General features: G+C 35.3%; 1 protein-coding gene across 1 annotated transcript; it reads left to right on the top strand.

Moving 5' to 3' along the window:
• Positions 1-3,313: 3,313 nt before the first annotated feature.
• On the top strand, positions 3,314-11,086 carry LOC113580964 (microsomal triglyceride transfer protein large subunit-like). The gene is made up of 18 exons (XM_027015817.2): positions 3,314-3,380; positions 3,652-3,845; positions 4,004-4,129; positions 4,725-4,832; positions 4,951-5,067; positions 5,271-5,410; positions 5,656-5,809; positions 6,147-6,292; positions 6,402-6,570; positions 6,673-6,774; positions 7,452-7,661; positions 7,985-8,196; positions 8,443-8,540; positions 8,704-8,825; positions 9,191-9,418; positions 9,605-9,729; positions 9,916-10,086; positions 10,245-11,086. The coding sequence occupies exons 1-18, from the start codon at positions 3,314-3,316 to the stop codon at positions 10,393-10,395; spliced, it is 2,640 nt and encodes an 879-aa protein (XP_026871618.2). The 3' UTR covers positions 10,396-11,086.
• Positions 11,087-11,721: the final 635 nt, after the last annotated feature.

Raw genomic sequence — 11,721 nt, 5'->3', positions numbered from 1 at the left:
GTGGCCAACAATATGCCAGATTGGGCAAATAATTAGTAGTTTACTGCAATGCCTGAGGAAAATAACCTATCTGATTAGAGACACAAAATAAGACTTTCTCGGAAACAAAGCCTAAATGTCCTATGTCCAAGTTTTTCTATATCATACCTAGATTTACTTTAAGCCTCCAAAATGTTTAAAGTGCTACTACATTTGTTTATCACTAGAAAGGAAAAATATTACAATTCAAAATAAACATTGTTAAGTCAAATTACAACGATGATCCGTATTTATCAAGAGGTTCAGAAAATAATTATAATCTAGAGCCGGTTAATTTGTGTCGATCTAATTGCACATGCGGAGAAAGGGAAATTTTTGATCCCAGACCAGCATGGGGCTATCCTTCTTTAGTACAACATCTGTTTGCTGGCTGCACTTTGCAGACGCGCCAGCGTGCTCTCGTTTCTATTTAAAGAGAGAGAGAGCCACTACGTGGATGCGTCTTCGGATTCAGTGTATCGGCTAGACTAGTTATAGTCCGATAGACTTTTTCCTGTGACGTCTGAGTAATAGTTAACAGTTTGACATGACTTATAAGTTAAAAATAAGTATTACATTTATATTTAGACAGGTTAAGCCATTAGGCTTAACTTTAACAGCCAAATATACCAATCCAACATCCTAATACTCACAAAAATAGGAAAAAAAGACCGAATGATGAGACGCGTTACTTGTACTAGTGTTTTTATTTTTTAAATCTAGGCTTTTATATCCTGGAAGACACTTCAGGCAACGTCGATGTGTTACTATTTCAAGAAAAGATTTAACACATATGTACAATAATGGGGACAAACGATTAACCGCCACTATTAACGTTGCCATTTATTCCCAATTTGTTTGAAAATGTTGGGATCAAAACGAACTTTTGTATGAGAGTGACAGCGATGCTTGCAAGTTTGAATCCTTTAGAATTTTCTATATTTTTGCATATGCATGACCTACATCATAGGGCTTTTAGTGCCAAAAGTAGATAAATAGAACCCAGTTAAACAAATAAGATAAAACTATGGTACTTGGTAATTACTGAGGAAATTAATTTAAAAATGCACATATGTGAGCAACAAAAGTACATGAAGATTTTGGAAAAGCAGTTCATTTGAAGGGGAAATTAGTCATCGATTTTCAGTCAATGAGATGACAATCAGGTGTGAGTGGACCCCCTTTTTATATAAAGAACAGGGAAGAAGCAGTCTGCTGTTTATAAAGTGTATGTAGAAGTGTATTATGGCATGAACAAAGGAAATTTTGCAGGGCCTTGGCTGTATGTCAGACTGGAAAAGGTTCCACCAAATCGACAGTCAGATAATTCTTACTCACACTTCATGTGAAAGGTGTGTAAAACTGTGAGGTCACAGAAACCCAAGGTAACTTCTAAGCAATCAAAGGACTCTTTCCCCTTGACCAATCTTAATGTTTATGAGAGCACTGAACAACAGTGTGTATTGCAGAATTGCAAGGAAAAAGCCAATGCTCTCCAAACAAAACCTGTTTGCAGTTTACTAAAGATCATAACCAGAAGTTTACTTAAAAATGTCTTCTGGATGGATGAGACTGAAATGGAACAACTTGATTTAACTGAAGCATTGTTTGGATAAAGGAAAATGCTAAATTTAACATACAAACCTTATCCCATCCATGAAATGTGGTGGTGCTATAATGGTTTGGACTTCTCTTGCATTTGGGACAGGACAGCTTGCCATCATTGGAACAATTAATTAATTTAGAATTATAATAGTGAATTCTAAAGGACATCAGTCTGAACTCTCAAGAGAAAATGGATCATACAGCAAGATGACAAGCACTAGCAAAGAATGTTAATGTTTTGGAGTGATCAACATTTCTAAGCATGTTTGTATGAAGGAATTGGCTAAAAGTCTTCCAAGCAAATGTTTAGTTGTAGTTATTGCTACAGAAGAGTCACACCAAATACTGAAAGCAAATGTTCATGTGCTTTTTACCTCACATGTAGTATTGGATTGTTTTCCTAAATAAATGGCCTACACTTCTCATTTGTTTATGGCCTTCTCTATTTTGGACTTGTGTAGGGAAAATTAGATGTTTGCAGATCTTTGGTGAAATATAAATTTTAAAGGGTTCAAGCTTCAAGAACCATTGTAGACTGCACTTCCATGTAAGTGGAAGAACAAACAGCTTAGATGGCACATGTTAGTCATGCTTAAAAATGCTTTTGAACTTGTGTTTAATGTCAGTTTACAAACAAGCTGAAATGGTCATGCTACAAATTCCTATTTCAACTGAAAACATTCATCAGAGTCTTAAGTTGTACATGAATCCTGCAAAGTAAACTAATATATCACAGTGAAAAGGCTTTTATGGCCTAACTGTAAAAGCACAAGTCACATCTCTTGGTGAAAGGTGTACATTCAAATTTCTAAGATTTCTTTACATTTGGAATGCTGAAAATTCAAATATCTCAAAAGACAAAATAACTAACTATAGTTCATTGTAGCAGGGGAAAAACAGTGTACAATTCAGTTTAGTTTACAGATCAATTTCAGTAGTGTCACTGTGTCCTGTTAAGCGGCCTTATCTCAGGCTCATCAGTAGTTTGCTTGTTGATAAGACATTACCTATAAATTCATGCACAAATTAGACCACTCATAGTGGTAGGTCAGAAAGACCTCTGTAAAATCCTGAGAATTCCCATTTTGGGCCAAAACGTTAATAGGTTACCTGAAAGAATACCATTCATCAGATTAACATGACTGAGTCCCTGAATTAAATCATAACATATTCATATAGGAGTGACTTCTGTGATTCAAAAACCAAGAAACACAGGATCTTTGATGCAAGACATCACTATTACAAAGTGTCCCTACTTGAGTTCTAAAAGCTCCACCTTGTGGAGAATATTCAGCCTACTAAAATGGGTGAATGAGTTATGAATTAGGTCCATGAGGGGCTTTGTATGTTAAAACTGTCTTGGAATAAATCCAAAAAGCACATGTCTAAAATGATTCTTAAACATTATTTTTAAATATAAAGTAAGTAATCACATACAGTTTTAAACAATGTTGCAAAGTTATTCCTTATGTCAGATAAGCAGATACGTCCAAAAGCTGCTCTTTACAGACAGTTTAAATGTTCACACAATAAATATAGATGGCATTAAGCATGCAGGCTCTGGCAGATATTCAGGTCCTGTGTTGCATCAGCTATTTTTTCATTTGCAGCCAGTGTTTGTTGACTCTGTACTTTGTCCAACTGACTTTGCAAACCTGTCAGTATAGTCTTGCGATTCCAGCAGAGAAAAATGAAGCCTGTGGTATATCTGACATTTTACTTTTTTTTTCTTTCAGGAATTAGGGACAGCATAAAGGGTAATGAGTTTTCATTTACCAGAATATTAGGTGCATTTGAAATATTTTATTCATCCAGCTGTTTGCTCACTTTCAAACAAGGTTGAAGTTTCTAAGTTCTCAAAGCTTATATTAGGCATTTATTAAAATACAAAACTTTAATACAATGTTACTGGATGAAAATTTCTATATTCATTCCTGCTTCCCTATCAAAAATGTGTAAATTGTCAGTGTACAATATCAGAACTAGTTACCAGAGGACAGTTATGTATAAAAAGTACTGATATTTCAGCAGCCTTCAGTGAAGCCCTTCACTTTGATGCGGGGCTCCTATATGAGTACCAGTACGACACATCTGTGACAGTGGCTCCCATTTCTGTGGTTCTTGGAGAGGTCACTGCTATCACCATAGAAGCATTCATGCAGATCCACTCACTATGGAGGAACCATGACAGCCAGGAAGAAGAACAACTTCTGCACTTAAGGGTAGGTCTTACAGTAGAATAAAAGCTTTCTAAGATTTGGACATGTCATCCACTTTAAAGTTCTTCACATGTTTCAACTAGGTTTCCCCACTTTATGTGGACAAAGGAGTTATGGAAAGTTCCTTAAACTTATGTGAGTTTGTAATTCTTTTCTCTCAGATCCGCAATTTAAAACTAAAACCCAATTCAAATGACACCATCAACAAACACTTGGATGTGGATGAGATGTTTGGTTACTCTGACCACATAAAGGAACCATTTCTTGTGCATATCCACTCAGGGAAGGTATATTTCTTCATTTGAAAAACTGGGAAATACAATAATATAATCAGTGCTCAAACAACACAGCTGTAATTTTAAGAAAAAGCTAGCTAGAAAAAAACCAAAAATGCTAGTTTAGCATAATTAAGGAAAGTTTGTGGAAGCAGCTAGGCATTATGCATAAAGTGCATGCTCCCTGGTCCTTACCATAACATTCTGACAGAACCACTTTAACATTATCAAAAAAAGTGAAACATTATGGTTTAATTTGGAAGTAGCAGGCTTTTTTTTTTAAATTCTATTTGATTAAATATATGATTAACTTAGTAGGACAAGCCTGCATTAAATCTAATAGACTTTGTAAAGGGTTTCACACAGATTTCTTTACATTAGCATGTGACTGTAGATGAACTCTTAATTATTTATAGTGAATGCATTCTCTAATACATTTTAACCTAATTACTCAACAACCTAAAACTACTAAATATTCTTTTTAAATAATTATCATACATTATTGCTGATTTTAGCCTATTGAATAATGCCCTCTTGAACCATGTTATCTAATCTGTTTTGTTCAACTTGAATAAAATGTTAAGTAATTTCCTTGGGTCCCATCTAGATTAAAGGAGTTTTTGATACTTCTACAAACAACACAGTAAGCCTGAATTTCAAAAAAGGACTAGCGTCTCTACTGCAAATTCAAAGTCCTTCTGGGGTTATGATGGAAGTAAGTTGACTCATTTTTTCATTCTCTCTCTCTTTATATATATATATATATATATATATATATGTAAACTATAATGTTCAATAGTGTAATTATAATATACGTTACCATTTTATTTTAGGATGATACAACAGGACGATGCCAAGTCTCATACTACACATTTAAAGATGAAATTGTCAAAGTCAAAGAATATGAGAGCTGTGAAAAGAATGTGACTGATAGCATGCTTTCTGAACAGGTATAAATATTAACTGTTCATTAGTAATTGCAGAAAGAACTGTCGTGTTGTGCATGAGGCATGATAACAAATTAACTCCCAGTGTAAACCAAACTGCAGTTTGTTCAAATGAAAATATTACACCTTAGTTTGATCACAGTCCTAATATTATGGTACAGAAATTGTGCTTTTTGCCTTTATCCTACATGTTTTTATGCTTTTAGATTCTGGGGGTGAGTTCAGTTGGTAGCTCTCAAACAGTTTTCATCATGGAGGGTAGTATTATCAAATCTGTAACATCACATGAATTCCGTTCACTGGTATTAGATGAACAGACTACAGTTGGATTCCAAATTTCCTCAAGGTATTCATTTATGATATATACTAACTGTGGTATATGACTGTACATGATGTGCTTCATTAGACAGTCACCAGATATAAGCTGAAGGGTTAAATAACAGTTTATATAAAAGCTGACAAAATAGCATTGTAATCAAAAACATGTTGATTCTTGTTATTTAAGCATTGTCACATGACTGAGTATACAACAGACTGATCAAACTGACCAAACTGATCAAAATCAAATGACATCTATGCAACTGATTTTAGGCAGCTCCTGCAGCTCTTATCAATAACCTCTTACCATAATGAAGAATCCCAGGAGGGGGTGCAGGAGGTTCTCAGCTCTCTCAAGGCGAGCTTTGTGAATCATTCTATTCATGCCATACCTGTTGTTAGACAGCAGGCTCCCAATGGATATCCAGTAAGTTACAAAGGCTGATGAAAAAAATGATCTTGACAATGCCTATAATGCTTGTAAATACTTGACAATGGCAAATACTCAAATATTTGGGCATTCAAACTCAAAATGATTTAATTATACTGATGCTGTTAAGAAATTCTGATAGTATTGAAAAACTGGGTTAAAATATTGATGTGCCTCTTGTTTATCTGATAAGTCATCAGAACAGATTTCAACAATAAGTGTATTTAAATTAGGCCAAAAAGAAAAACAAAATGTTGCAGTTTAAATCTTTTGAAACATATATTAATATATCCTGCTCAAAAAAAGCTCACTTTTTGACAATTTTCTTTTTCAGATTTCTAATCTCTTAGAACATTTGAAAGTAAATATAATGGACCAGTCAATAACAGCAAAGGTGTTCCTCCAGCTGTCCAAAACCTTGCGAAAAATGAAAATGACTGAAATTAAAGCCATTTTCAAAAAGGCTGATGACAAGCTTGTGTGAGTATTAAGGGCTTAAATTATACTGTTGTACCTTGCAAGTTGCTGAAGATCATGTTTGTTGCTGTATTTGTTTAGGCTGAAGATAATTTTTGTCCCTGTATTTTAGTCCCATACTAATAGATGCTGCAGCAGCTGCGGCCACACCAGCATCACTGGACGCCCTCATTTCATATATTAACATCACAAACCCAAAGACAGCTCCACTGCTAGAAAAACTCCTTTATGCATGTGCATTTTCCTCTCAGCCATCCACTCATTTGATAAACACCATCCATGTGAGTGAGATTTTGAGGTTATATTTTTACCATATTTTTAAATTATAATGAGCTGCTTTTTTTTTTTTTTGCTTTATGCTTTTTACAATGTCTGTGTTGCAGCACATTCTTTCCCACACATCTGCACAGACACATGAACTTGCTCTCATTGTTCTTGGGACAGTGATAAGAAAAATGTGCTCTGCTAACATGTGCAACTTGAAGGTAAATATGAAAGACAAGTTCTATATGTAGTTTTCTACTTTTACCTATATATTAAAAAAGGTATTTGTTTTTCAGTCATCAGTCATACCTCAGTATGACATGTTGATATAAAATGAAAGGATAATCATTTGAAGCTTAAACAACATTTGTGCACAGCCAGTTGGAATAAACCTCCTGAAGCTGTGAGATGTGCGCAGACTAAACACTTTCAAAGCCAGACTGAAACAATATCTGTACTCCTGTGCCTTTCAGAGCACTTAAGCTACTGACACTTTTTTTAGCTTTCAACTTTTTAGTTTTCCACTGGTATTCTATAGCTCTGATTTTATGCACTTTATATATTTTGTTAGTTATATTTATTTCAGTTAAACGTTTCTGTTTAAACTTTTATCTCTCTCAATTTTTCCTTTACCTTAGTTCAGTTTAATCATTAATCTTTCTTTTGCCTCACTTTTAATATTTCATTATATAATTTTTCTATCTAAACTATTTCACTTTTTTAAAAAACTTTTTCTTTTTCGTTCTTTTTATTTGGCAAAAACCTTCCCTAGGTGATAGATCTCAGAATTTAATAAGCTTTATTATTTAAATTTGTCTGTGTCTGTGTGAAGCACTTTGAATTGCCATATGAAAAGTGCTCTACAAATCAACTTACCTTGCCATATTTCTCTTTCAAGGAAGTAGAGAATGCTAAGAGAGTTCTTCTTGAAGGAGTGAGTGCATCCAAAGAGGAAACCGAGCTAAAGTCATACCTACTAGCCCTAAAAAGTGCTCTTCTTCCAGAAACAGTGCCTGTCCTTCTCAAGTATATTGATGAGTCCAATTCATTGTCAAGCATTGTACTCTCAGCCTTGCAAGCCTTTCCATCTAAACATATTACTAAGGAGGTACAGTAAACTTTTCCTGATGAAAGACTTGCATAATCTATGGAGCACAATAAACACATTCACTTTCAAAATTTCTCTACCTATCCATGTCCAGGTCAGGTCAGCTTAAGGGAGTATTTGTTTGTATGTTCGTTCATATGTATGTATGAATGTATGAATATATGAATATATGAATATATATATATATATATATATATATATATATATGTATATAATGTGTGTGTGTGTGTGTGTGTGTGTATAATATTTAATTCATATATATGTGTGTGTGTATAATATTTATTTACGTCACATACTCTATGGTGAATATTCTCTCTTGTCAGGTTAAGGCACACGTAAGAGATGTTTTTAGCCAACGAAGCAAGCACTTTGCAGCACCGGTGCGCCTGGCCGCTGCTCAGCTCCTGCTCACACATGATCCTCTGCACACAGATGTCAGAGACTTGATACAGAAAATAGCAGAGGAGAAACCTGAGGTCTCCAAGTTCCTTACCTCTAAATTGATGAGTATGATATCATCAGATCACCCTGCCAGGTAAGACGTTCTTTAGTGGAGACAATATGCTGACTTTCTAATGTAAAGAGAAAATGCCATATGCAGCTTTTGCAAAGCAGAGCATTATGGGATGTTCCGATTCATTTTGCTAAACCACACTTCATAGCATATCTAATTTTCCACCATTGCCCTGTTTTATAATTGTTTCATTGCTGTTTTTCTACTTACTTTTTTTTTAACATTTAGTACTTAGTTACATTTATTAAAATATATGTTTCCCATTAGGAAGGTAATTCTTAATGTTTTAAAAGAGTCCAAGCAGAACAATTACTTCCATCTTGGGCGTGTCGGCTGTTCCTCATCATATACTGGGCTCATGACAGGTATCAAACCCTTCACACCTTCCCTTAGTTTCTGTTTTGTTCAGTTTTCAAGGTCAAATCTAGAAAGGTTTTGAATATGGAGTGATATATGATATAAAGTTAACTTATGGTCTGATTTTATGTATTTTTGTATTTTTGTCTTAATGTGTTCAATACACTCTAGATACCAAGGACATGGTTACAATGTATGACTTTGATTTCCTATTCTCTGACGCTGGAGTTCTAAAACAAAGTAATAGTAATTTCTTTACTCAAACCAGAGGCAGACGTTTGCATTCACTGCAGGTATATTGGTCACAGTGATTACTAGCTACTTGCCAGTAAAACTATTGTTGTAACATATATGGTGCTGCCAAAAGTATAAGCATTGATTTAAAGTGGTTTATTAAACCTAGCCTTATAAACTATTTTATGGCTAAACTATTTTATGGGAGAACTGATTTTTTCCTTTCCATAAACCTGCCACTAATGACTGATGACCACATCCAGTGACCAAATTATTACATACATATAAAGCTGTCTTTTACATACATATAAAGCTGTCTTTACATGGTACTCCCTAAGTTACACTATATGCACTTGAGGTGCTCTAAGTATGTCCATTAGTTGCTTTATTTTTAATGCAATTTTTTTGTGTGTTTCTATCTCAGGTGTCTTTAGAAGTGGCTGGTCTTGACTCATTGCTTGGGAGTGAGCCAGATGAGGGAGAGGAGGAAGAGGAACTAATGGCAGGAATGTCAGCCATGTTGCTGGGTGTGCAGATCCAACCCATTATCTTTTTTAAGGGTTATGCTGACCTGCTGAGCAAGTATTTCTCAGCAGCTGAAGGGCCAATGAACATTCTCTCTGGAAATATTCTGGTTGTTGATCACACACAGGTAAAGCTTTCCATATCCAAATATTTTCATTCTTGACTTGTTTAATTTGAAACCTAATTGTTTAATTAAATGCCACAATGATTATTATGGCACTTTTGGTGAAATTACATTTTAATAGGCTGATTTGCAATGTTTTGCAAACAATTCAAAGTATTAACCCAGCATATTTACTATTACCTCCAACAGAGTCTTATCCTTCAGTCTGGCCTGGAAACTCAGGTTTTTTTTCATGGAGGCCTTTCTGTTGATATGTCAGTTGACTTAGAATTCAGTTTATTCAGTCAGGAGTCAAAAAGCTCAGTCAACAACAAGTATGTGAAATTTTACTTGCAAAGCAGCAATCATAAGATTTATCTTATTTTGACATTTATCTGTAATGACTAATCTATATAATGTTGCTTGAAATGCTGGAGGGTCAAGTTAATCTCCAGATGAATATTTGTTAGAGGAGGTATTGGGGACCTTTTGTTTAAAGAAATATATAAACTACTCCTCAGGTTCTCACTCATTGTCAGTGCCAGAGCTGGAGTGGGTGCTCCACTTATGAACACTACAGCTGAGACCACAGTAGAGATGAACTCTTCAATTGGTTTTATCACCACTGTTGACTTCTCTGACATGCCTGTACAGTACTGCTTGCAGCTTATTAAAGAGCCTCTCCTTTACAGGTATAATAGCATGAAAAGACTATTCAAAGACAAATTGGTTGAGTCTGTTTACATTACCATGCAATGCTGAACAAGCTTCCAAGTGCTTATGCAATAAATTCTAATACATTGATCTGTTATACAATAGAAATAAAGTTTCACTTCATGTTCCTTTCCAGAGAGAAAACGTCTACGCAAGTTACTAGTCAGAACAGAAACAAAATTATTGAACAAAGAAAACGAAAATGGACTCTACCAGGAGAAGAGACAGCACTCCACAAGGACAACACAAAGATGTGTAGAAAACTACTTAATCTAAACACAAAATAAAACAAATGGACCTGACAGGGTTTACAGCACATAAAGGCCATATAGAATAATGGGGAATCACACTAGAGAGTCATCCTGGGATTGTATTGTAATGAATATTCATACCAAAAAAAAAAAAGATCCACCACTGTTACAGGATTCAACTCTTAAAGTTCTGTTTGTATTGTAACTGCATAATGAAGAATATGTTTAAAAGATATAATGAAGAATTTATTCAGTGTAGTCAGTTTTTATAACTCACCAAAATGCATAGTACTGTAGATATTTTCCTGTAGCCCATGCATACTTTTTCATTTATTAATATTTCAGCTATATTAATATTAATGTTCAATGCTTTTTTCAATTGTATGGCACAGGTATGCTGTCTGTAACCCATAACATTATAAATCATCATAGTTTGTTGGTTGCATGATAAGTAAGTATTATAGGTGGTGTCATGTCTGCAGGCTCCAGCCTGCCTCCCTTGAACTACATTCTCTATAATCCTCCTGTCCATTTCTCTGATTATTAGTTTCACCTGTGTTTAATTATTTCCCATGTCACTATTTCTGTTTTGACTTTGTGAAGTCATACTTAATGATTGTCTAGCTTTTCTAGTGCCTGTTCTTACCTCTTGTGTGTTTTTGGACCTTTGTTGGTTTTTGCCTGTCCCTTGTCTGGTTGCCTGAAAATGTATGTATATCTTCAACATATTTGTTATTAAACTGACTATTGCTGGCTAATTCACAATGAAGCAATCACATAAGTAAAGGTCAATATTACTTTCATTTCAAAATCAATTGGTATTTTGCTCCTTTTTGGTGTGCGTTTCCTCTGTTGTTGTTGTTAAGGTTAAACTGTGATACTTCTGATTGAGTTCATCCCAATATGCACATTCGGGCAGGCAAGCACCAATCATCCTGTTATGAACTCCTGGAACCACCCTCAGCCCCGCACAGCCATTCCCACTCGCACACACCCCCGATCTGACTCACCAGAGTCCTAGAACACACCTGATTCTCATTCTCCTCATTACTGCCCCCCTTTATAAGCTTCCCTCTCCCATGTTTACATCATGAAGTATTGCTAACACTATGTGGCGTACCAAGCGGTTCCAAAGCTTGTATGTATTCCTGGTCATTGACTCCTGCCTGACCCTTGGACACGCCACCGGAAGCTGCCCCATGTTTCGACCCTAGACCAACCTGACCACGCTTACCTGCCTGATTCCACAGATCTGTTTGAGTTCTGAAAATAAAACCTTGTGCAATTGGATCTGTGTGTGTGTGTGTGTGTGTGTGTGTGTGTGTATGCGTGCAATCATTACACACCCACACACACCTGCTA

The sequence above is a fragment of the Electrophorus electricus genome, chromosome 11, assembly GCF_013358815.1.
Source record: "Electrophorus electricus isolate fEleEle1 chromosome 11, fEleEle1.pri, whole genome shotgun sequence".
Lineage (NCBI taxonomy): Eukaryota > Metazoa > Chordata > Actinopteri > Gymnotiformes > Gymnotidae > Electrophorus > Electrophorus electricus.
Note: the sequence above shows the minus strand (reverse complement) of the source record. Positions and strands in the feature narration are given on the sequence as shown.